The sequence below is a fragment of the Xenopus laevis genome, chromosome 2L (genome assembly GCF_017654675.1).
Source record: "Xenopus laevis strain J_2021 chromosome 2L, Xenopus_laevis_v10.1, whole genome shotgun sequence".
NCBI classification, from domain to species: Eukaryota; Metazoa; Chordata; class Amphibia; order Anura; family Pipidae; genus Xenopus; species Xenopus laevis.
The window spans coordinates 104,514,946-104,542,243 of record NC_054373.1 but is presented as its reverse complement, the minus strand read 5'-3'; the positions used below and the strand labels follow the sequence as shown (position 1 = coordinate 104,542,243).

The following is a 27,298-nucleotide window of genomic DNA, read 5'->3' as shown; positions in this document are numbered from 1 at the left end:
TACCTCATGTTTTAAATAAATTTGGTTTTAAATCTATACTCGTTACTTATATGCAGTGAAAATGGCAGGCCGTCAGTGTGCTTTTGATGATTTGTACATGATGCTGATATGGCTATTGTTTGACCCAATATTGCGCATGTTCATGCATATATTTTTGTCTGTTCCGTAAAGGAGAATTAAACCCCCCCGCAACTTAGCTGCTACCCCGGGCAAATGCCCCTAACTCTTTGCAGATTCTTTCCAGTGGAGTTCACGCCAGACATTTTCTTCTCTTCGGTAATCTTTGGGAAGTAAGTGCCGTGTAGGCGTATACGCAGTTGGAGCATTTTTCTGTTTTGCGACAACTGCGCATGCGCTGAAACTTCCAAAGACTACCGAAGCGGCTAAAGATGGCGCACGTGAACTCCGCTGGACAGAATCTGCACGGAGGGGTAAGTAAAGACTTAGGGGCAATTGCCCGGGGTAACACGTAGGCTGGGGGGAGGGGAGTCTACAGTATGTAGGGGGGTTGGGTTTTTTAACTTTAGGGTTTAGTTCTCCTTTAAGGTGGCCATACACGGGCCGATAAAAGCTGCCGACAGATCGAATTAGAAGCTTATTGGCCCATGTTTGGGGCCCTCCGACAGGCTTCTCCGATCGATATCTGGCCGAGGGGCGGCCAGATGTCGATCAGGAAGGGGTAAAAAGCCTTTTGGATCTTTTTGTTGATGCGGTCCAGCGATCAGACCACCAGTATTCCATACATTATGCTCTGATTGTTGGGCCCTAGGACCCACAATTGGATCAACCCAATATCACCCATCTGGGCGTATCGGGGAGAGATCAGCTTGTTTGGCAAAGCTGCCAAATGAGCGGATCTCTATATGTATGGCCACCATAAGACTGGGTAGATGATCCTGGTCTAAAAGGTGCTTTATTACAAAAGTGGCGTGTAGGGTTCAGCACTTTGCTATTCACGTTCAGAGTACTGAACTTACTGGCTTAATTTTAGTAACACGTAGTTACACAATGACAATTCATCATCATTGAATAGTCTAGTGTAGTCAGAATGTAAAGAACAAAACTCTGGCTGCTGTTATGTATTTGAAAATACAGGTAAATGGAGGGCACACCTAATTCAAACTATGAAAGAGAAAAAATGCAGTGAGAGGTGCAAAATAACCTTTACGCCCCTACAGAGCAACCAAATATAACATATATATAAAAAATCAGGTCTGCACACTCAAACACGAATCTTTAGACTCAGGTGGTAAGATTGAAATATGTTTTACTAGTTAAAAAGAACAACCAAACAAAAGCATAATGTTTACAAGGACAAGAAACATTTCACATGATACTGATATACATACCACCCTTAGGTACAGAAAGGCAGAAAAGGAACTACAAGTAGCGGATACACCTGCCAAAATGAGAATAGCCCCAACGTTTCGGCAAATAGCCTTTGTCAAGGGGATTCTGAGAATCCCCTTGACAAATTCTGAGAATCCCCTTGACAAAGGCTATTTGCCGAAACGTTGGGGCTATTCTCATTTTGTTTGGTTGTTTTTTTAACTAGTAAAACATATTTCAATCTTACCACCTGAGTCTAAAGATTCGTGTTTGAGTGTGCAGACCTGATTTTTTGTGCTGTTATATATTTCACACTTTATTCATGTTATAAGACCAATAGAAAAGTTATATAAAATTATACTTGGCTTACCATGTTTTTTTATTTTAGACTTTGCTTTTAACTCTCCAGGTATTTTCAGTGTCCTCCAAAGTTTGGCCTTTTTGCTCCAATTCACAAAGTCATCAGGATTGGCTTTCCATCTACTAGTCCTGCAAAGGCCAAAAAAAGCAAGAGGATGGCTATGGGAGTATCTGCCCTAACACACAGCCCCAGCAGTTCATCCATAAGCTCTGTGAGCTCTGTAGCATCATCAGTTGGAGGAAGACCCAGCAGAAGTGGCCTGGTGAGAATTCTCATTGTCTATATTTTTAATCAGTGATAACTGTGTTAAGTCCCATTTTGTAGATCAGAGATAAGCATCCTTTGGCACTCCAGTGTTTGCAGAACCACAACCTTCAGCCAAGCTAGTTCAGAGATGCCCTGTGGTTTCTGTATAAGATGGAGCACTAGTCTTCCTGCACTGGCTCCAGATCGTTAGGGATGACCTCACATATAGTAGTCTTTTCACATATACCAGTTCTCAAACATGACCTTGCAAAACAGTTTTTAAAGTGAGGTGATGACTTCATTAAGAGCCAAATGACTACAACCTCTGCCCACATGTGAGTGGAGACCTTACGGGAATCAGCAGGATTGGTTATCTTTCTGCACATGCCAGAGATGAGCTGAGAAGTGTGCATGTTTATTTTAATGGATTGTAAAAAACGAATTCAACAAAATGAAGTGTTTTTACATAAATGTATTTTAAACCTACAATTTTCTGTAAATAATTTCTGAATTTTCTCTTTAGACATGCAAATGTTTTCTGCTTTAATTGGCCTCAATTTGGCTGTAACTCTGTCCACCAATTATTAGACCATCTGTTACCTGGGCCCCCTTGGTGATGGGCCTCCTAACAAGCAAAATGGGCCCCAAATGAAACGAAAATGCAACACCCCTGATTGGCACCAATGACACCCCAAACTTAGCCCATGGTCAACCATAACCCCGACCCCTCCCCACAAGCCTCATGCCCTTTGTGACATGAAAATCGTGTCTTTCCATGTGTGTGCCCCTCTCAGCTAATGGGATTCTGCCTGCAGTAGCCCCTGTACCCTCCTGATGTCAGTCCTGGATACTGCTAAAATAGACATGGCTGTACTTATTTAATTTAGCAATATATGATGTATAATTAGAATATTTAATGCTGCGTTCAGCTAAATTTGGCTTAGTACAATAACACTGTTAAAATACCAAGAAACATATCCAAGTAAAGAAATGGAAAGAAAAACATAATTGAGGTTTATAATGTGGTTTCAGTAGTTTTCTTCAGCTGCAGTGATTCTCATTGTATTATCCATAGCTCACAGAAACCTCATCAAGGTATGCACGGAAAATCTCTGGTACTACTGCGCTACAGGAGGCACTAAAGGAAAAACAGCAACATATTGAGCAACTACTGGCAGAAAGAGATCTTGAACGAGCTGAGGTGGCAAAGGCCACAAGTCATATCTGTGAAGTTGAGAAGGAACTCACACTCTTAAAAAATAAACATGAGCAGGTAAGAAGTATTCCTTAAACCAATAAATAAAATGTAAATGTACCGACAAGCTTAACTGACAATAGTCTTCTAAGCCCCTAGACATATGCAGAAAATAGTGAAGATTTAGGGAGACTATATATTCAAATAATGAAGGTAGCCTACCCATGCAAAGAAATCTCATGTAGTATGTTTTACACATCAGCCATATTATGTAGAAATTATTAGTCTGAGAAGGAACATTTGAAGCCTAGAATAAAGTTACAGATCTTAATTTCCTAAGCATGCTGTCGCTTTGATGTCACTTTCATACAAAGCATCTTCTACCCCAACTTCTGAACCCTTTAAACATTGGGCCAGGTCAGAATGTCATGTTAGATATAAATTTATAGACACTCTTTTGTGCTTATATTTTATGTTTTCAATGTTTCTCCTATGTGTGTTTTACTAATAAATCTAAAAAAAGAAAAATATATTGTTTGCATATTAAAGGGCATGTAGTACTTCTTTGCAGATGATGTGTTTTATCTCCTAAATCTTTGAGCACCATAATATGAAATGGTTCACAGCATAGAAAAAGTGTGAAACTAGGCATTGTTTGCTATTTTAAGACCCCCCCATGTTGTTTTTAACAGTATATAACAGAAGCAGAAGGTAATCTTCATCACACTCATGCGTTGGTGGAGACAGCACAAAAAGAAAAAATGGAGCTCCTTAACCAACTGGAAGAGGAAAGAAGGTAAATATTATTTCTCTTGTGGAATTTATCTGGATCATCACATAAACTGTTCAACAGAAAAGGAACAGCTTACATTAAAATATCAGATCAGCTCCCATGTAGTGGGCTGATAATCTAATATATCACTAGCCCAGGTTTGTTATATATATTTTTTTACAGAGCAGAAACATCAGCAAGGCTGTTTGATTTAACTGCTTCTTTGAAGTACAATAATGTAATTTATTTTTTCTTTCCAGGAAGGTGGACGATCTCCAGTTCCGAGTGGAAGAAGAATCCATAACAAAGGGGGATTTAGAGGTATTCTTTACAGTGTGGTTCTGTTTCACTCTGGTCATTTTATTTGTAGACTAAAACTTGCCAAAACTAAATTTTAAGCATCATTTAGGTGGGCTGATTCCATTATTTCAAATGTGTGTTGAATGCATGGTTATGCTTATATTACCTTTATCTGTTTGGTTTTGCTCACTGACTGGATAACCATGATTTTCATGGTAAGTGGGGAGGATGTGCAGCCTCTGACACAACTTGGTCAGACAACCACATGTGGTGATGGGAGGTATTGCTTGAACAAAATCTGCACTAGGTTTCTGGCAAGCTCAACCACATTGGTGTAAAATTGCATCAGTTCAGCAATCCATAGCATCCAATTAGCTTTCCCTGTAAAACCTGGGATTATAAATTGTTATATTTAGTGAATGGGTAAAGTTCTGAACCCCTTTTTTTAAAATGACCTTCAAATACAAACACACACACACATATATATGCAGGTATTTATACATAGTAATCATATCCACTTTAATTTGATTCCTTTTCTCCACTGTAATTAATTTCAGCTTGGTCAGCATTTCTTCATAACTGAGACTTGGCTTTAATCACCCTTCTGTGGATTTTTTCTGTTCAAGCAATGTCCCTTTTAAGTACTGGAGAGCCTAACTGCAATGCATTTTCATATTACTGCTTTATGAAGGGGAATAATAGCCCTCTCTCTATGCGATTCTAGATTTCCTTTAATACCTTGCTTGCTATGTCAGCTACCAACTGCCATTGCAGGACCTTGCACACACCACTTAGAACCCTAGTGCAATTAGAGAATGAATGTAAAATTTCAAAGAAAGAAAGAGCCATTTGCACAAAAAAAAAATGTGTAGCGTGCTTGATTATTGCTTGCTGTGCCTGCAAAGCTCATCTAATCTAACTAGTGGCACAAAATGTCTTAGTGGTCATTTTCTGAAGTCTTTCCAAGTGAGCATTTTAACCTGTTGAAAGCATGTAAAAAGATGCAGTTATGTACTAAGTGCTTATTAAGCTGAATAAATTCCCTCTAAGGTGTAAAAGTAACTGTGCATTAAGCCTTTCTAGCTATTACGTTAACAACACTAAGTTATCATATTACTGCAAGAAATTAGATTTACACTCAAAATAGCATTGTCACAAGGTCAACTGCCATTTAAACTGTGAAAACGGTGTACATCTTTCTCTGAAGTAGCTACCCAGTAAAAACCCATCAGGATTTTCCTTTCATTTATCTTACTGAAGTTAACCCAGGGCTGCCATCAGAATTTCTGGGCCCCCCTTGCCATCCTTCCCTCAACCATCACTAGGATGGCCACACAAGACACAAGCTTTAAAACATTAAGTGCCTCCGTGCAAGTTAAAAAAAAGAACTTTGGTACCCAGGGCCCCCCTATAAGTTTTGGTGGTCAGGCCTCCTTACAAAAAACATTGGTGACCATGGACCCCCTACAAGTTATAAAAAAAACATTGGTGCCAGGGGCCCTACAAGTTATTTTAAAAAGAAATTAGTGGCCAGGGGCCCTACAAGTTATTTTAAAAAAAAAAAATGTTTGTGGCTAGGGCCCCTACAAGTTATTTAAATGTATGCTCTCATATAGCCTGTTTATACGCCTGTTTCATATTGCACACTGATAAAAAAAAACAAACGTGCATTTAAAATGTATACAAGCTTACAAATGAATTGAAGTCATTTTAACTTGATCAGTCTGTTATCACAAAGTGAGCCCTTTCTTTTTTCTCCTTCCCAGACCTGTGGGTACATGACAATATGAAAGCATTAGCAATAACTCCTAATGCCTTTTCTATGTGGATACTACAACAGCCACCACCAAAAAAAATTGTATTTACTGTATGTAGCTTCTTCAGCTACTCTTAAAGCTTAAAGCAACCATGAACAAATGATTTAAGTTCCAGCGCATTTCAGCAGAATGTAAGAAAGTGATACCCATCATAAATGCCCTAACAGCCTGGCTTTGTGTCACAGTGGTGACATTCTTCACAGTTCATGCTCTCTGATGGCCTCTTCTATTGAGCTTCACATGAATAGGAATACATTGAGGAATCTCATTAAAATGTCTTTTGTGATGGCTTCATTATCATGTTTCTAAATGAACCCAAAAGACATTTGTATTTAATATAATACTTACCAAGCTAAGCAGTTTTAATATCCAACGGCAAGGGTTATAAACACAGATAGCAATATTTAATGTAAACTGTAATCTAAAATGATATCTGTTAAATATAAAACTATATACAGTATAACTATAAGCAATAATGAATATTGGAGAAGGGATATTTGAGTTCTAAGTTGACATTGTTGCTTTGCTTGGCATGCAGATGTCTGAGTGACTCAACTATGCGCAAACAGAAGGCTTTATTAATATCAGTGTCAGCAAGAAATAAGGGCCTTTTCAAATATATCTTTGTGCCAAGAAATGCTTTGTGGTACAGAGAGTTTCTGTAAAGCCAGTTTATAAGGAAGGCTGGGACAACTCAATGGTAAAAGAACATTTCTAGTTAACTGTTTTAGTAAAGCTCTTTCAGTTATTCAGAATCTATTTTATAATTACCTGTTTTCCTGTCTTAAACACTGTAAAGTGACTGAGGACACACATTTTTGTTTCCCCTGTTAAAAAAACAAATGTAAGGTAAGCTCAGACTCCATAAGCCTGGCCACTAATTACAGTTGCATTTTTCCAGTCAAACATGAGTGCTGGGAGGATTTAGCTGCACCCCTAGCCAAGCTTTTGCCAGATCTGAGTATGAACCAGCATTTCACTGACTAATGGGATATCTTACTGACGCCTTAAAAGTAAGTTGTTGGTAAGGGAGTCACACTAGTAAGCATTTCAGCAGTGAAACATCTACTAGGTAATTCTGTGGGTAAAATACTACCTACAGAATACAATTCAAGAGCTCAGAAATATAAAGCACTGTGAATTTTTTTTTTTTTTTTTTTAAAGCCTTGTAATGTTTGTCTGTACTGTTTTAAATTTGCACAAAAAAAGAAGTTCACTATGCTCTGCAAATTAAATAAAGACTCAAAACAAAATAAAGTCTTAGGAAAGTACAACTCAAATAAACATGTGCCTCTTGCAGTGTAAACAATTAAGCATATAGCACACAAGGTATTTTTGCTTTTGGTGACATTCCCATAGGGCACACCATCACAATAGCCTTGTGTGTATCTACTGTGTCATATCATCAAAAAAAGTTACTTCGTTTTCAAGTTAGACATTATGTTTATAATAATAGTAATGTTTATTATGGTGTAATATCTTTCAATTCCTAGTAAATGAGTGTTTTTGGGTGTTCATTTTCCACCTTGCAGCATCAAGTTCCTTCTGTCTCTACTGAGTATGTTTAAATTAAGATGTTGGTTGCAGCTTTCCTTTCTGTCTCTCTGTTTCCTATTCCATATGAGCAGACACAGACGCAGTTGGAGCATGCCCGAATTCGGGAGCTCGAGCAGAACCTACTGTTTGAGAAGGCAAAAACATCAAAGCTTCTCAAAGAATTAGAGGACAAGAGGGTAAAATAAACCCAGTGACCGTTTGCCTGCACAACATGCTTGCTAGCTGTATTTATCCCCTTAATTCCCAACTTTCTTGCTTTCTGTTCAGTCCATTTTGGCTTCCACATTTTAATTTTGGCATTCACCTTTTTTCGTAACCATCAGAAAAAACAATAAATTGCTTCGTTTTCTCAGACTTAAAGCAGTAGTACTTCTGCTTACTAAAAAAAACTCATTGTCAGTCCATTAATTCATCTTTTATCTATTCTGGTTTAATGGATTATAGCTGAAATGTCAGATCACCATTTGTAGTATTGCCACTCAATGACTCCTGTCCTGTAACAATATTTAATCAAGTTAAAATAACAGACTGAGATTTCCTTCTTTCTTATTTCCAAAGAAACAAACGAGAGCTGTAATAAAAAGTAGTTACTGCGTGTAGTTCTATATCAGATTAGCGCACAGTACTGCTGCTTTTTGTTTGTTGCGCAGCACATGAAATGGTTGAGTTTTTGCAATGCCCTATATTTCCTTTTTTTTTAATTTTTATTTTTTTAAAACAAACATTGCTCTTGTATTTAAGAATTGCAAATCACCTGCAATAATAAAGGAATTTTAATATAAAATCACTGAGCTAAATCCTAAAACCAGTTATTATTGAACCCATATTCTGGCTGTTGACTCATAAGTAAGAGCCTCGATATACTTGGTATTTTTGCCTCTATGTTCTTCAAATCTGCAGAGAAAACATAGGAATTGTGTGAAACAGCTTCCCATTTTGAATAATGGAAATCACAGTGCTTATGACACACTCCAGCAACTGTCGCCAGAAAAACAAAGAGACTGGAAAATTAACTAAGAGACAAATATAGACTGGATGTTGGATAGACTGGCATCTATTATTTAAGACCTTGCACCACTAAATAGTATATCTATAAAGCAGGTGGTGACATTTGATTATTTGTTATTTTTGCCATTAATCTTATAGAATTGGTTTTTATCTTTGCTACTGTATATAGTTTAAGTAATCCTCTCACTCTAACTTTGTAAAGTCTTACCAAATAATTGTATTCCTAATTCTCTATCTTTTACAGTCAATCCCAGGTTTTTATAGTTGGCAATAGTAGAAAGTATTTCAATGACCAGAATACAATCCCCAGTATCTACTTTTGCTCTGTACATTCTTGTCACCGAAAGGAGATGTTTAGAATACAATGTTAAAGTTATGAGTCCTGTTTCAATCTTCATATATGGTTGGCAGAATGTTACAAACAAGTATTACATTGTATTCTTAGAAGTAAAATTTCACTGTTGACAACTATAGATTAACCTCCTTATATTCTGATCATCTGTTGCTTGGAATGTGTATAAAATATCATCACCTGCTTGATAAATATACTTTAATGTTCTCTGAGACCAGAATAGCTCTCTATATACTACTTTATTTTTGTTCCTACTGTTAACCAACAATAATGTTCTAACTAAATGTTTAAATAGTTTTGAAGGGCTTGTAGAATTTTAGTACAGGTACGGGATCTATTTTCCAAAATGCTTGGGACCTGGGGTTTTCTAGGTAAGAGATCTTTCTTTAATTTGGATCTCCATACCTTAAATTTACTAAAAATCATTTGTATTGCTACTAGTATGGATTTATGCCGCTTAATTCGAATCAAGTACAAGGTACTGTTTTATTAATACAGAGATAAAGGAAATAATTAAAAATAAAAAAGAGTTTCTATGGAAGATGGTCTTAACGTAAATCAGAGCTTTCTAGATAATGAGTTTCCACATTAAGGGGTCCTACGCCACACTTTAATAGAATTTATAAGACAGTGCCTTATAGTACTTATACATGTACTCACAATTAATATGTTATGAAAATAATTGCTTTCCCATGTTATGTAATGAATAATGTATATGCAAGGACTTGAGAAAAGTCCTTTTACACGGAGCACCAGCAGGGCACTTAAAAACATCTCTTTATTAGATAATTATTCAAATCATAGTGCACACATACAAACTTCACACTTGACGCATCCTCAAAAGCAAAAGCTCCACGTAAAAAGACTTTTCTAGAGTGGATTACGCTTTCCAGGGTGAGTGCTCCATTATTGCAAGTCTGATATATATATATATATATATATATATATATATATATATTTGTGTCAAGGCTAAATGAGAAATATGGAGAACATATATATATAGAATTTAGGCCTTCACATTTTGGTGTTGGGATTCTTTGCATAGCAGGTTTTTTTTATATACATCATATTTTATTTTCTAACAAATTTCTGCTAATACATAGCCTCATGCCACAGAATAATTATTTTATACCTGAGCATATTAGTCTCTGATTCATCCTGTAGGAGCATGGTAGTTATTTTACACTTTGAATTATAATTGTAAAATATTGTAATATCCATATTGAAAAAATATGGAATTCTGGTACCTTTAACAAAAAAAAACCCACTGTAATTAGAACTCTAATTATAGTTGAGTAGGACATTATGCTATGGTGTAAAATAATCCTCATTGATATTCATTAATTTACAGTTTGCACATTTCTGTCTGTTGAATTAGAGATTGGCTTACCAGTCACGATACTGATTATATTTTGTATTCTTCAACTTCTCTGTAGCAAACAACTGTTGCTGAACAGTCAAGAATTCAACAACTAGAAGAGGAGCTGAACCTTCGTCGCAATGAGATTGAAGACCTTCAACACTGCTTGTTGAACTCCAGTCAATCAGAAATTCCAGAAAACAATCTGGGTCTGCAGACAGAAGCATTGCGCCTTCGAGACCAACTCTTGTCTGTAAGCAAGGAACACCAGAAAGAGAGCAGAGAGCAGAGGGACAAGTATGAGAAAAACATAAAAAAATACCAACAAGAGGTGGAAAAACTGAAAAGATCAAATGAGAAACACGTCCATGAAATTGCGGAATTGAAGAAGAAGCTTGAGCAGGCTACCAAGGAGAATATAGGCATGATGGATAGTTGGAAGTCTAAACTGGATAGCTTAGCTACTGATCATCAGAAATCATTGGAGGACTTAAAGGGCTCTCTGTCCACCAACCCTGACACCCAACATAAAGAGATAGTGGAGCTTAAAGCAAACTTGGAATGTCTTAAAATGGAGCATCAACTTGAGATTGAGAACCTGAAAGCCAAGAATGAGATTGACATAGCAGTCCACATTAAGGAAAAGGAAAACCTAAAGATGAAACTGCAGGAGATAAGGGATGAAGTGGAAGAAAGCAATAATAACTGGAAAGTACAACTGGAGTCAAAAACAAATCAACACCTCAAAGAACTTCAGGATATTAAAGATACATGCAGAGAAGCAGAACTTAGAGTATGCAAACTAGAAAAGTTGCAAAGAGAATATAGTGATCAGAGACAAGTCATAGCCTTATTAAAGGAGCAGATTTCAAGTGCAGAACAGAAAATGCAGGATCACGACACCCTTCAGAAATCTGCTGTAAGACACAAACAAGAGATCCAAAGGTTGCAGGAGACACTTCTGGTCTTGGAAAACAAATTACAGACTCTGGAGTCTCATCCCACTCAAAAGGCTAATGTATGATTATTTTCTAATAATTATAGTAAATGCCTCAGCAGACACAACAGTATGCCATTTCCCATTGTATACATTTAAAATAATAATGTACATTAATATAATTGCCTACATGTCCTCAGTTTTACAGATATCTGAGTACATACTTGCCCTACATATAGGAACTACATGTACTGTGTACATATGGGAGCAGCCATACTTCAACCTAATTCTACAATGACAGCTATAAAATACATTTTTATATGGGTTATAAACAGACTGCGCTCTGTTGTTGCAATCAATACTGTAGGTTTTTCCAAAAGTAGCCCCAAACCCAATGCAATTTACCATGTGAAAAACATAATGTTGTTAAAAAAAAATTATCTTAAAAAGGTGCCGAATCTGTTTTGTTGCATAATTATTTTACGACCAATTCATCCTTTTTTATAGATGATTAAGACAAATGACATTTCAGAAGAGAAGATAAAAATGAAGAATACTATAGAAGGTATGCAGCTTTAAATAATACAATCAAATGCGGGCAATGCTCAACTATAACTCACCGTTTGTTGTAGCGTCGGGTGCAAGCTGCTGGTCCCCCTGCCAGGGGCCCACTTATAACTCCAAGAAATACACGCTGCAGCACTCCAAATCCTGTGAAAAGGGATTTATTGTGCCAACAAACTAGGCAACGTTTCGGGCCAAGGGCGTTGGCCCGAAACATTGCCTAGTTTGTTGGCACAATAAATCATTTTTCACAGGATTTGGAGTGCTGCAGCGTGTATTTCTTGCAGCTTTAAATAATAGTCACACAATCAATAACTGGGGACTGGGGTCATGTATGTGATGTCACAAATAAGAAAGAATCTGTATAATATGGACTTTGTTTCATAAAGTAGCACATGTCTTTAACCTAAATTGTTTGTCCAGCCGTTCCGTTTGATCCCACGTAGCATTTCTTATCTTAGAGCAGCCTCTAGCCTGCTCTTCTGCCCAGCGATTCTGTTCCGCCCAGCATTTCTCTCACGGCAGTCTGTCTGCACACACTGCCTTTCCCTCCCTGTAGTTTCTCTCTCTCTCTCCCTCCCCTCGGCAGTTCTCGCTCGGACTGTCAATACCTTACCTCCCGGCTTCCTGTTCCTCACTTCCGGTTCTATGGGGAGGAACACGTCGGGAGCGAGCACGCTGTGGGAACTGGTCGCCTTTTCGCCATGGAGAAAGGCTATTTTGACATTTTTTGAAAAAAACAGCTAGGTAATTTATATCAATGTATTAGGGTATGGCTATTATTTTAGCATTTGGAATGGAATTTTTAGATAAAAAATGTTGGTGTTACTGGTCCTTTAAGTAGGAAAGATAACAGCCTGCCAGAAAGTAGTTCCATCCTAAAATGCAGGCACAAGTCACATGACTGGGGGCAGCTGGGAAACTGACAATATGTCTAGCCTCATGTCAGATTTCTAAATTGAATATAAATAAATCTGTTTGCTCTTTTGAGAATTGTATTTCAGCACAGAAGTCTGCTTGAGTAGCACTATTAACTGATGTGTTTTGAAAAAAACATGTTTTTGACAGAATCCCCTTAACTAACACATTGTCTGTAACTGTAATTCTTTACCAGATTCCACATTGCAAGTTACAAATGCAGTGGGATTTGATTAAGTGACAGATTCAATGTTATTTTCTAGATTTCTACTAACTTGAAGTGACAGACAGCTCATTCAACGTATATGCCATGTGCAAAACCTTGTAGCAAGATGTAATTGGCTAAATCTGTGTCTTAAAGTCAGAATTTGTTCGTTCTCCATAGAAGCTGAAACTGTCACAAAGTAGAATGTTAGAATTATTGCTTGTGTTCTTTAAGGGTTGGAGAGCTAATTTTATATGTTGGTCCTATTAAGATCTACAAGTCAAACTCGGTAAGCGGGACAAAGAAGTATCAACAATTACTTCACATACTGAAGCATTAAAAGCACAGGTCAATGGTAAGTTACTGTATATGTAGACTTCCCTGCTGGTGCACTTCACCCATTTTATATTCTATGTAACTGTTAAATAATTTCATTCATGCCTTGTATTACCCTGTTGCTTAACAACAGTATCAACATTAGGAATTAATGCAGTGTGAGATTTTCTAAAATCTAACAGTGAATGGGAAATGTGTGGTATTTAGTCTTTGTCATGGGTGACTCTAAAGAGGGAATGACAATGCTTTAATCCTGCTTTGCATGTGAGTTAAATTAATTCAAAGCATTTCCAATATGACTTTGTAAATTGGTCATAAATTGTGTAAATATATATGTGATCTCAAACAAAACGTCATTGTCTACGCAGAAATTATTAAGGGCAATAGCAATGGGAAATTTGTTTGCAGAAAAAATGAGAACGCATTAGATGAAAAGAACACCTGTCCAACACTTAAGCATGGGGATGAATCTGTTATGAATTACAAATATTATGGTTTTGGAAAGATCTTTTCTGTCTTAAGATTGAAGTATTATCATAAATCTCTGGGAAGATCAAACTCATGCAGTGCATGTAAGGCGACCATGAATATTTCTGGACTAGAAGTATTCTGCATGCAAGTGAGGCAAAACTCACTGCAAGAAATGTTTAAAAGGTGGCATTTCTGTCAAAAGGGTTATTAATAATTGTCAGGGTGCCCAAATTCTTTAAATCACAGTCTTTGACGGAGTTTGGTTACCTATGATTAAGTGTCATGTGCATGAAATGTGTCAGGTACATTTTGTTCCACTTTATTTTATGTCCTCCTGATATCCTCAATGAATGATTGGCCTGGGCGTGCTGCCTATTTCTATTCGCTGCCTAAACCTTTGCATATAACACATTTTATGTTTAATTTGTTTCCAATCTGTTAAATTTAGAAAATTAAAAGTAACTGTACAGTATCATTAGAAGAAATACCATTAATTGTGTTCCACGTAGAGTGTTAACTTCTTTTAGCTAAGAAAATCAACAAAACATGTAATACGAACAGGACGTTTTTAAAATGACTGTACTTCAGTATAAGTTTAAGCACACCAGATATCATAGTTATGGTTTTTTATACTGTATATACATATGATATGTCAAACATCAATTGACTCTGATTTACTATCATTGACAGAACTAGAAAACAAATGCAAATCAGGAGAAAAGAAAGTTGATGCTTTAGTGAAAGAGAATAAAAGACTGGAAGCAGAACTAGAGGCTTTTTGTAGGAAGTCCCATGATTCCTCGGGGCAGTTTGTTATGATCAGCCAAGATTTACTGAAGAAGGAGAGGTGAGTGGAATTAATTAAAATATATACTTTATCTATTTGTAGGACAAGAACTGCATCATTTACCCTTTATGTTCTGTATACAAGCAATAATGCAGAGATAGTACAGTTTCTTGTTATAGTTTATAAGTTTTTGTAAGCCCTTTTGGATAGGGCCCTCTCTACCTCTTGTTTTTTTTTTTTTAATGCAATCTGCATGTTTTCACCCAGTTATTGTACAGTGAAACTGAATATATTGGCACTTTCTAAATCTCCAAATTAAGGTAGCCATACACAGCCTGTTAAAAGCTTATCTATCGGATAGGTTACAAAATCTTGTTGGATGAAGACTGCATTTGCGTGTCTCCATAGACCCTCTGTATGATCCCCTCTGGGCCAACAATCATATTAAATCAATTTGGCCCAGAGTATGGGTGGCAGAGATCAGCTTGTTTGACCACTGTGCCAAGTAAGAGGTCTGGCTGAATTGAAGATTATTGGTCTTGATGTAAAATTTTATTTTCAGTGGGTCATTTGACCCAAGGACAATCGGTAGGATACCATTAAGGTCATGGTGGGTGGAGGAAATTCCAACATTCTCTTATTTTGTCCTGTGTTTTTATCTCAGAAATCTAAATGAATTGAGAGCTCTTCTTCTAGAAGCCAATCGCCGCTCTCCAGGACCAGAGAAAGATTTGAGCCGAGAAGTCCATAAAGCAGATTGGAGATCAAAAGAGCAAAAACTCAAGGAAGAAATCAAAATATTAAGAGACAAGTTAATTATTGTGGCAAGTAAATTTAAACATAGCATTGTTCTGCTCACGCCTTAGATTTATAAACAAAAAGTTGAAATGACCCTGGAGTGCCTTGAATGATGGTAGACGGCAAATGTACAAATACAGCTATGAAGCTAAAATCATTTTAATGGTCAATTATAAGAGGCATTTTAAAGATGTTACCAGGTTATTTTTATTACCCAACTGGCATTCTTGATTTCTGATTTTTCTTAAAGAAGAAATAACCCCTAAAAACAAATATGGGCAGAAATGCAATATTTATATACTGAACTTTCTGCAGAAGCTTAAAGTTTCAAAATCGTTATAGTCGTGATTGAGGACTTCAAACTTGTGCACAGGAAGTCTCCATCTTGGATTTTGTTAGGAGTGTCAGTGACACTGCACATGCTCAGTGTGCTTTGAGCAGCTGTTGCTTATGGTTCATTGCAAATCATCAAGCAAAAATGAGGTCCACCTGTCATTGAAGTTGCTGAAGTACCTGGGTTGATTCAGTTCTGATGATAATTGCACTGGTTGCTGAGGTGCCGTGTAATTAAAATCTGAATTCATTACTAATTAGCCTTGTATTTTGACTTCTGTATTGTGTGAGTTGATCCCTAAGCTCGGGTAACTGACTGTAGCCCAGCTCACAGGGAGCTAATTGGGTATCTTTGGAAGCACAGATCTTCACTGCTAAAGTGCTGTAGTCAACTTGGGCTGCTGCAGAATCCCAAAACATGATGTACAACATGTCTAACCTACTTCTTTGTTAACTTTAGTTCTCCTTTAAAGAAAAGCACCTTAGTACCTCAGAATCAGACCATATATGCATCTATTACTAAAGAACAAACTGATTATATATTGCCATTACAACTTTTCTTGTAGTACAGAATGTGTTACTGTAACTCTCTCTCTATAGGAACAAGTCGTTTTAAAGGAGCTGCTCCTTTGTACTTCATATTTATGTGATATTTAAGGTCTTCTATTTTGCTTTAACTTCAAGGATAAAGAGAAGCCTGGATCAGAACAGAGGCGCTACTCACTTATTGATCCCACAACAGAGTCTGAAGTTCTGCGATTACAGCATCGTTTGATCAGCACAGAGGATGTCCTGCGGGTTGCCCTTGATCAGGGTCAACAGGTGGAAATACTGATGGAGGCCATGAGAATTAGTGCAGATAAATCACAGGTACAATCTGCAGACACAGTGTGCACAGGTCAAGCACTTGCTAAAAAGGAAATTATATACTTTCTAATGAAATGTGAGATTAATGTGATGTAATGACATTGTATTTACTAGAAAAAGAAAAAGAGGAATGGACAGTAGGAATAAAATACACATTATTTGGTATAAAAAAACTTCTGATGACATACACACATAGTGATATGCTTCCAATAGCTAATCAGAAATATATATCTGGCAGAATCTATGAACTCGGATCAAGCATTTTTCTCATATATCATGTTTAATGTGAGCCCAAGGAAGCATATGTCCCTGAAAAACTGGACAATCCAATCCGTTAGATATTAGTACACAATTTTACCACAGTGTATGAAAAAGCAGTGCCTTTATGGTCTATATATGCCTATATGGTGTAAGCTCTCAATAGAAAGCTGCTGAAAGCTTTTCTGATCAAAAGATCAAGAGCTTGCAGAAAGCTAGAGAAAATGAGATTTTGTAAAGTTAACAAACAGATTGCCAAACTGCATTCGTTGGGTTGTGGCAAATGAGAAAATGTTTTGCAGTGAAGTGAAGCAAGCGGCATATCAGCTGTGACATTTGTTAAAGCTGTTAAAGCTCAAAGTGGCACTTTCACATGGAACACTGGCCATGTCAATTGTTGGGCAATGGAAAACTTTGGAACCACATATTAGAATGATACCTGTGCAATAATTTTAGATATACCGTTACATGTTATAAAAACAGTGTTTACTTGTAGATTAGAGCTCAAGTTCAAGAGCACCGAGGGGTGCAAGAGTGCTCAATGGAGCTATGTGCCTCCCCCGCCTGCCTCATTTAAATTCCTCATTCTAGGTGCAGTGTGCAGGTGTCTGCTCCAGAGGCCAGTGTCTGTTTGCATAATGCTCCACGCAATTTGAAAAGTGCATAAAATGGAATCCAGCCATTTTGTTTTTTTCACTTTGCACACTGTATGTGACATTGTGAATGAGCCCTTATGTGTTCTTGATGAAGCACTGTTACAAAATACTAAGTATTAATTAGTATATTGTTCTGCTGGAAGCAACTGATTGATTTTTCTTTTTATGCATGCTTAGCACAGGAGCCTATCCGGATCTCTTTGTCCATCTAAATAAACTGTATGTGCTGGTCAGTATGCAAATAAAAGACCCATACATTCAGGCCAAACCTGCACATTTATACATTGCTTCGCGAAAAGCCTTAGAATTCACCCTTAGTATGATGAAGACATAGATATTCTGAGACAGTTTGCAGCTGACTTTTATTAATTAATTTGGTTGAATTCTTTTTAACTACAATTTTGCCTCCAACAACCAGGGTTGTTGGTGTTAAATATCAGTTTTGAATCAATATTTTTACAATTTATTAATAAATTGATGCTTTTGATCATTTACTCAACTGTGCACTTTTCATCAGGTTATTCTAATCACTTTCTGGCAAAAAAAAATCAGCGCAGAGTTAAGAAAAAAAACTCTATGACATAAACAATAAATATACATAAAAGTATAAACCAATGCACAAAAATGTCCTGAAATACTATTGACGACATCATACTGTAAGTTGCCTTTAAAGGAATTATATCACCCAAATCCTTTCTATGTATTACGCACTTCTTATTAGTGTTAATCAATCCCATCAAGCACTCATAATCCTTTACTGAAGTTAACAATTGGTTTCAAATAGGATCTGCTACCCCTTTAACCTAAATGCTCTGTTATTAAGATAGAGTTTTAAAATTAAATATATTTTTTCCAAATGTGGCCTATTTTAAAATATAATTTAAACACAAATATAAACAATATGTTAAATGATAAAGTTCCTTTAAGGTTAACATACCCATATCCCAAACTGTGGCTGCAGAACAATGGCTTGCAGGGGCAGCCTGAAGGTCAGTTAGGGTGAGATTTGGGAAGGGTGATGGCTCTATGCTCCTGGAAGCCCAGCAAAAAAACATATTGGTTATTCTGGTGACTTTCTGAAAGTTTTGAGAAGCGGCTAACACAGCTTTGTTTTCATATAACTGTACATTTTTCTATGAACTAAGGGGGTCATGAACAAATGTTGGACATGAAAATGAAGCATACCCAAAAGTTTGAAAACCACTGGAATAGGGTTTGTTTTATATTTATTTTGTTAAAACTAGGATTAATGGGGACTGGGGGTGGTATCTATATCTATAAACACCTGGGGCCCCAGGTGGGACCGATAAAAACCAATAAAAACACTTTATTCACTTCTACAATGAGTGTGCTGATCCATTACTACTGTATGTATTATATATTATATATATATATATATATATATATATATATATATATATATATATATATATATATATATATATATATATATATATATATATATATATATATATATATATATATATATATACATGAGGTGTCACATTGTTTGTCTTGGCTGAGCATTTGCCACTGACTTCAGTAGTTTTTGTAATTTTTTTTAGCTCTGTGAGAAAATATCTGTCCAGACAGACCTGATAGTAGCTATTGCCCTATATTTCATTTATTCAAAGGGAAGATATCCCCTGAACCTTCTCTCTCTCTCTCTCTCTCTCTCTCTCTCTCTCTCTCTCTCTCTCTCTCTCTCTCTCTCTCTCTCTCTCTCTCTCTCTCTCTCTCTCTCTCTCTCTCTCTCTCTCTCTCTCTCTCTCTCTCTCTCTCTCTCTCTCTCTCTCTCTACTTACATCATAGGCCTGAAAAAAATGTGAGCACCAAGGAGTGTAAGAGCACACCTCTTAGTGCTCACTCAGGCAGGGTCTTACTGTGCACTGCACCTCATGCTGGATGCAAATAAGTGTACAGAGCATCACTGGAAGGTAAAGGCTGTCCCTGTCCCAACTGCCAGCTATATGGCACCATTGAGTCTAGAGTCCACCACTTTTCAACTTGTGCATCTGAATGATATCTATGTGCTTCCCACCACCGCCCCCTCATGGATACAGTGCTGTCGAATGCAGTCATCGCTGTAATCTTGCTAATTGTGGGTCTCTGTAAATGGGGTGTTAAATCCTAATGCAATTCAGACAATGTGCAAAATACAAAAACTAAGTCAAGTACAAGTTTTTGTGCTGCACTGTGCATTCCATGTTGTAAATGAGCCCTCGTATCTTGTTTGGGAAATGTTTTACACATTATTTACATTCAGTCCTCTGTTTCTGTAACTCATCACTATTGTAAATGCTAGTTTATCGTAAAAGTAATAATACAGAACATTTAAGTGGCTGAATCAGCAGTATTGTTCATATAGAAGATGGATAAAGATGCCATCAAGAATAATTGTCTACTTTGACAATTGCCATAGGTTGATTGCTTTGCATTATGTATTACGTGCTTTTGTAGTCCATCAACTATTTAGCTAATTGACATCGACCTGTTTTAGACAGGGCTACTATAAGAATTGAAAATGCATGAATTGAAAAGAGCCATTGCTTTGTATAATAAATTATGTACAAATCAACAAATCAAATCTATTATCAAAACCCACCAAGATATCTAAAATAGAGTTAAATGCTTCAAAGCTTCAAAGCTTCAAAGCTTCAAAGCTTCATGTAAAAGTGCCTAAGAAAAGCAATATATGTATATTAAGACCATTGAATGGTAGCACCTGGGTCAGTCGTTTGGATTAGTGGTGTGCTGAACCATTTGGACTGTGTATATATATATACACAGTTTATTGTCCAGTTTACAATTTTTTGGTGCCTATTTTTACAAGAGTGCTCCAGCTTTATGACTGATACTGAACTTTTGTAAATGGCTACTCATAAGGTGATCATTGAAACAAACAATAGTCAACTATTCACTTAACCAGATATAACTCAAGATTAGTGGGGAGTGGCCTCTTTCATTATCAGCATCACACCTGTTGAAAGTGTGGGATGTGCTGGTGCCACTCCCTCTTATCACACACACATCTATCATTAATAGAAGAGTACTTAGGCTGGGAAGTGATAGATTCCCCAGTCCAGGTTTTACTGTTTTGGGATATAGCAAAGCTAGATGACACCCCGGACAGGACCTTGGCTAATACAGCTAAATTCCCCATCCCACTTAAATGGAAAACAGACACACAACCCCTTCCCAGGGAATGGCTGCTCAAGGTAAACTAAATGTGAAATTTGAAGAACTCTCCACATGTACAGCTAGACATAGAAAAAACTTTAGGGACACCTAATTGAGATGGTACATTTTCAAAGAAACTGACACTTATAAAAACCATAGGTTTCTGAGATGTAATATAATGGAGGACTTGGTCATAGCTAACTGTTTATGACTCCTTTGGAACATTTGTGCCACTCTGAAATAGCACATTATATAAGCTTTAGGGACTTCGTAGCTTTATTACGCATACAACTTCTTGTTATGTGCCGATGTATATAACTTTTTATTTGTAGTTCTTATCAATACATTCCTGTGATACTGTTGAATGCATGTATCTTCCCCCCCCTTTTTGTTTCTGTACCCTTTCCTTATTTGACAAAATCAATTCTTCAAAATAAATAAATAAATAAATAAATAAATAAATAAATAAATAAATAAATAAGAGTACTGGCACATCTTTAGGGATTTAATTTAGCCATGACATTGTGTGACTGCTTATAACACATTTTAGACCCAGTAGAAATTTTCAGCCAACCATTTTACAGTGCATTTTTTCTCAGTCCAACAGCCTTGGATCAGATTCAGAACCATGGAAAGTTTTGCTAATTTCTCTTTGCAGACTTTTTTCGTCCATAAATACACCATGTGGCCTGACCCTATCGAATTTAAAAATATTAACAGCAGAGGTTTTCAAACTTTTTATAAAAGTTCCTTTTTGCAAGCCAACAGTGGTCAAACGCTTAGCAATCAACAAGGTTACACATTTATGAAAATATCTTCAATAACATATCTCCCTTCTGTTGTTCCACTTGTGTCCAGATCAGATCATGAGTACTTATCTAGAGATTGATCATATCTCACCAGCAGTGTGCCACAAACCATTGCTGTTTATGGGGCCACTGCGATTGAGGGCAGCCTCACACTTTGGGAAATGTCTTGAAGGTTGCATGTGCTTTCATTTGCTACCGCAAAGACCACACAATCTTAAAATTCACAATATTATTTTTCAATTGGATCTACAAGGGCAGACAGTCTGCAATGATTAAGAGATGGTTGCCCTTTTGGATTCTGTTTCACTGATATTCCTTTCTCTCTGTTCAATTTTAAGCATCTTTACGCCCATGATGCATAGCTAGACTACTTTGCTATTATGCCATGCCTGGAAGGGCTTTGCTAAACATTTCATGCAACTCACAAATGCTCCTACTGCACAATTGTGAGCATTTTTAATCTGATCAGCTAACAACAGGTGCACAGTAGCATCTACATTGATTATTGGTTTGGCACTTGCAGTATAATTTTAATTAATGTTATATATATCTTATACTTTATAGGTTACAGGGTGTGCTGCTGTGAGTGCTCCAACAGAATCTATCCCATATCTTCTACCTACTAATTTAAAGTCTACCCTTTCCTTTGACTCAGTGTGAATGTTTCAGTTAAAAAGGATGCTTGACTTTATTTACACCTGTACAATTAGATTATCATATGATGTTTTCTCTTCTATTCTTTAGTTAGTGCAACTTCACTTTGTGACTCAGCTTTTTAATGTTGATTTTTTTCGGCAATTTGCTCTGCGAGTTGTTTTCCTTTCAGCATTCTGCTTTATTCTCATGACTAGGCACAATGATGTCATTTGATATTTAGAGTTTAAATTGTAAAAACTGAAGGGTAATACCAAAAAACAGCAATACAAAAAATGTGTAATATGTTTTATTAATCACTTCTGAAGTGTATAACTTGGTTACAGCAACATTTATTCAACAGGCATCATTGTTATTTCACTGATATTTGCTATAAAAAAACAACTAAAAACACTAAGGGGTTATTTATTAAAGTCCAAATGCCAAAAACTTCGAGAGTTTTTTTACTATAAAATACAAATTTTTAGTGAAAAAAAACCTTGAATTTTCTGTGATTTGTTATACCTCAAGGATGGAAAAAGTCAGAATCTGAAAATCCGTTATCTTAGACCTGCCGAGGTTGTATACGAGTCATTGGGAGTCATTGGGAGAAGTCCAGAAAATATCCTGATCTGTGCTGGGTGTCGTGCAAAAAATACAAAGATTTTGTGGTTTTCAGGCAAAACTTTAAAAAATTTGACTTTTCTAGCAGAAAATCCGAAAAAATTGTACAATTCGAATTTTTTTCCCGCACTGGAAGTTTTCGGGAAAATGTATTGATAAATAACGGAAAATAATCTGTGCGGGTTTGGTCAGAGTATGTTTCATAAAATAATGAAAGGAATTCAGTTTCTGATAAATAACCCCCTAATAGTAATATGTCAGTGATCTATAAATTAAGAATAATAATAATCAATGGGTCTAATGGCTTTTGGCTTATACCGTTTTATTATTAAAAGATCGAGAGACATTTACTTTTGTAAATATGGATGTCTATACTTTTTTTTATTGCCATATACAAATTAGATGTCAGTAGTGTCTCGCCTGAGCAGTGGTTTCCCTTTCTTTTCTGTCAGATTACTGAAAACTCAGGTTCCGCCAATGGGATCCATGAAGAGGACACAGCACATAAAGAAAAGGTGAGAAAGAAACAGTAACATTAAATACGGGGGCCACAGTTTTCTGACAATATTACTATACCATATTTACTATGAGATTATCCATGTATTATCCATTTATATTATATTTAAAAAAAAGCTAAATTCACAATGTTTTCCTATAAATATTTGCAACCATACTGGATACCTTGTTTGACGATATAAAGGATCTCCAGTAGAGCATCTCTGATAAATATAGTTTCAGGTATAATAACCCAAGAACTAGTGATGAGCGGAAAATATCACCATGTACAGATTCGTCGTGAACTTACGTGTTTCGCCAGTGGCGAACATTTTTGCGAAACTGCTTCAAAAATTTGCCCTGCGTCACGTTACGTCTTGCTCGAAGAAAAAAAAATGACTAAAAAGAGACGCACGACAAACACATACATCATTATCCTTCCCCTCTCCTTCCACATCAACCTAAGCAATCTGGGCCATCCCACTGTCTATATAAGGACTACACATAAATATTTGGTTTATTCATTTTAATGTAGCATACAAAGCATATATATATATTCATTGGTGTTGTTTTGGGTAGGCTTAGCAAACTGCACATCGGGAGATAATGGTTCCAGTGTGGAAAGTAAATGTTTTATCTAAAACCACCTATCATTTTTACCAGGCAGTAACTATAATTACCATGAGGGTAAATAAATCAGCTCTTAATTTTAAGCACCATTCCAATATACATTGATAAAAACTTTTTACATTTACAGTGTTTCTGGATTCAGACCCAACAGGCCAGAGAATAGAAACAGTCAGATACTGCATGTAATAGTAGTTTCATGTGCAAATAAATCTAAAGGGGCAGTACACCCCCTTGTTCAACATGATTCAATGAGTTTGGCTTGAACTAAACTTTTTTCTATTGTTTTAATCATGAAAAATCTATAGTTTTGTTATTTCTTTAACTAAACTGGGCAAACAGGGAAACAGAAGCTACTCTATGGTTGGTCCTTGCGAGGTAGATATGAAAAGTAGGTTTAGCACAAACCAAATTCATTGAACTCATGTTGAACAAGGATTTTTCAATGTTTTTAAAACCATTGAAAACTTTTTAATGAATGCCTATTAAAAATGACATTTCCTTTTGTTTCATTTTTACCCTATTCAATTGATTTTATACTATTATACTAATCGAATTTTTCTTTCTATTTTTCTTGTAGGAAAATCACTAAAATCGCGGACAAATCCTTTTTGATAGGCCTAAAAACGTCCAAAATACTTTAATCAGTGTTTTCATTTAAGACAGATCAGTGTTGATAAGCTACAATGCTATTAGCTATCTCTCTAGGACAATCATTGGCACCGATTGATGAACTTCAGGAAGCAAGTTGTTTCTCTTCAATTCCACAATCCCAATTGTTTCTCATACAGTATAATGGGCCAGTTAACATAATCATGCACTATCTAACCTGGACTCATTTTTCTTTTACTGATTTAATCTGCTGTAGCTCTTATGGAGCTATTTTGGAAAGCTAAAATCAACATTTACCGTAAGATTTCATTTGTAGTTGAAATGTTGAATGCTACGGGGCACAAATATAGCTATGACAGTAAATATTTTACTGAATCTGAATACATAAGAGAGGACGCGGCAAAGGCATGGATTGAACATCTTCTAACCTGTAGAAGAAGCTTGAGCGTTTCTGTGCATTGGAAGATTCCGAAATTGCACAGCAAAGTCAACACAGACCCAAACTCATCATGAAAGATATATTTTTTAAAGTGAAAACAGTATTTGATAAGAATGGTACATATAAATGTTTTTGTTTTATTGTAAATAACCCGTTATTGTTATGGCAGCCACAGGTTGACTATGATCGAGTGATTGGCTATAGTTTGAAGTTGAACCATTTGCTCACAAAACGGCCATTTAAACCCAGTAACGCCATATAAACACATATTTGGTTAATACATAACCTCGCAGGAGCCTTTTACTAAAACTAAGGGTATTTAATGCTTGAAAGCTAGACTCTATAGATCTGGTCTTTTTAGAATGAAAAAATATGCCTTTTAATTCATGGAATATCTTATTTATTTAAAGGGGCGAATGTGCCTGAAGAAGCTCAGTTTGCAGATTGCATTGTGCGGATTGTCTTAAGCAGGCCATATATGAAATCCCGATAGCAAACATCACACTGACAGGTTTTCACAAATCGAGACCTTTGTGTGTTAAAGGGAAACTAATCCTGTTATATGTTTTTAAATTAAGAACGTGTTGTAACATTAAAGGAGTTTTATGAAAAATAACCATAGGCAGCACCCGCAGTATCATAAAACAAAAATAAAATGAGACTTTGTACAGTATGTTTTATTTTAATTTCTCAATAGAAAGTAAAGTGTGACAGTGTAGCTTATGGTGGACACTGAACATATTTTTACCCCATGTTTGCAGTCATATATATATATATATTTCAGTGGAGCTGCCTAAAAATCGAATATAATCTCTAGACAGTTGCAACAGCCCCATCTGTTTGTGACTATTAGTGTTGCCATTGTTATAGTCTGCAAAGAATTTGCAGATTACCCAAAGAACCAATGTTCTGTGCACAGTATGGAATATGCTTTCATATTTACTGTCTGATGGGAAATAAATGGAAGGCAGAAATAGTGTATATTCACCCCTAAACTTATTGATGTTTTGAAAATGTTACATGTATAAATGTTGCAACACAATTTTTTATATATTAAAAATTTTAATTTAGGCACCAGTGTTCAATTGTTCCTGATTCCAACTGTGCATCTAATAAAAAGTGAGGTAACAGAGGAGGACTGAGATAATTAGATTACTGGAAGACCTTTTGGTGTCAACGCCACCCCCCTTGCAGTCAAACGTTTGGCAGGGACCATCCTTAGTTCATACCAAGATAACACAATATTGAAAATATGTTTTTAAACCAGTAAAGAATCATTCAGTAACAAATTTCTCCTTAAGTGCTTAAGCTTTCACCCTAAGTACCCCTTTCTCTGCTTTGGTACCCTAGTGAGATCCCCAGTTGGACACCTCTGTTAAATCGTGTGCATAGTGAGCAGCTCACCATTAAAACCGGACACTCTCCAAGGCATTATATGGTCCACTCATGGGCTCCACAGACAGATCTTTATGACATCACCATATTAATTTCATTTGCCCTCAATTAGGTCTTCTGTCAGACTATGGGACCACAACATGGAAGAAGTTGGACAGCAATGGGCTGGAGTAGAAATGTAAACAGAATTCCGTTTTGTCAGTGCATCACAGCGAAGAAAATTTCTAGAAAAATCATAAGGAGACCGAAATTTAGGGAGGTTATTAAAATCAGATTTTTCTCATATTGTAAATAAAAAAAATTCCCTGTTTTTGCCTTATTTTTTTAATAAAATAAATCAAATTAATTGGATCGGAAAAAACCCAATAAAATCAAGCAAAAACCCAAATTGCATGATTTTTTCAGACTTTTTTCCCGAATAGCTTGATTTTCTCTGGTTTTGGCCCAAAAACCCTGAATTTATCAGATTATCGGGTTGAACCCAATGCAGACCACAATATCTTCCAATTGGGAACGGGACATCTCCCATGACTTATATATGATCTCGACAGGACTGAGATGGTGGATTTTTGGATTTGGGCTTATTGCAGATTGGGGTATAATAAATCTTGAAAAATTTGAGTTTTTTTTCCATGCAAAATTTGAGCTTTTGCCCCAAAAAGATAAAGATTTGCCCCGACCAGATAAATTTGAGGTTTAGTAAATAACCCCCTTAGAGTTGTCAGTTGTCCATTAATCTGTTATGTAAACCAAGTTATGTAAATAAAGGGTTCAGACCCAGTCTAGGGTGGATTTGAAAAGATTTTATATGACTGAAGACCCAGATGAAAATAGAATCATTATACTGTTTCATTTACCAAAAATAGGGAAAGGTGCAAAGTGCACAAATGTGAATGTCTTTTGTGGTTGCACCGTGCCCTGTTCAGCTCTGCACATTGTTAGGTACCACCCTTAGTAGTCTTAATTACATTTTTATCAAAGCCAGGCAGGCAAGAATTTCTCAAAAAAGGGGTGGTTCACCTTTAAATTGATTTTTAGTATGGTGTAGAAAGCAACG

At 36.3% G+C, this 27,298-nt stretch overlaps 1 protein-coding gene across 3 annotated transcripts in view; it reads left to right on the top strand.

Moving 5' to 3' along the window:
- The window catches only part of clip2.L (CAP-Gly domain containing linker protein 2 L homeolog), a 69,469-nt gene extending 43,552 nt beyond the window's left edge, over positions 1 to 25,917 (top strand). The window contains exons 5-17 of one of the 3 annotated variants that reach the window (XM_018246968.2): positions 1,739 to 1,952; positions 3,012 to 3,209; positions 3,824 to 3,927; positions 4,164 to 4,224; positions 7,649 to 7,753; positions 10,374 to 11,315; positions 11,742 to 11,799; positions 13,193 to 13,276; positions 14,419 to 14,575; positions 15,180 to 15,339; positions 16,331 to 16,516; positions 23,126 to 23,188; positions 24,376 to 25,917. In XM_018246968.2, the coding sequence (XP_018102457.1) occupies positions 1,739 to 1,952; positions 3,012 to 3,209; positions 3,824 to 3,927; positions 4,164 to 4,224; positions 7,649 to 7,753; positions 10,374 to 11,315; positions 11,742 to 11,799; positions 13,193 to 13,276; positions 14,419 to 14,575; positions 15,180 to 15,339; positions 16,331 to 16,516; positions 23,126 to 23,188; positions 24,376 to 24,387 (2,344 nt within the window). In that variant the 3' untranslated portion in view covers positions 24,388 to 25,917. The remainder of the gene's footprint in view (positions 1 to 1,738; positions 1,953 to 3,011; positions 3,210 to 3,823; positions 3,928 to 4,163; positions 4,225 to 7,648; positions 7,754 to 10,373; positions 11,316 to 11,741; positions 11,800 to 13,192; positions 13,277 to 14,418; positions 14,576 to 15,179; positions 15,340 to 16,330; positions 16,517 to 23,125; positions 23,189 to 24,375) is intronic. The other 2 variants (XM_041582273.1, XM_018246966.2) reach the window with 2 other exon arrangements.
- Positions 25,918 to 27,298: the final 1,381 nt, after the last annotated feature.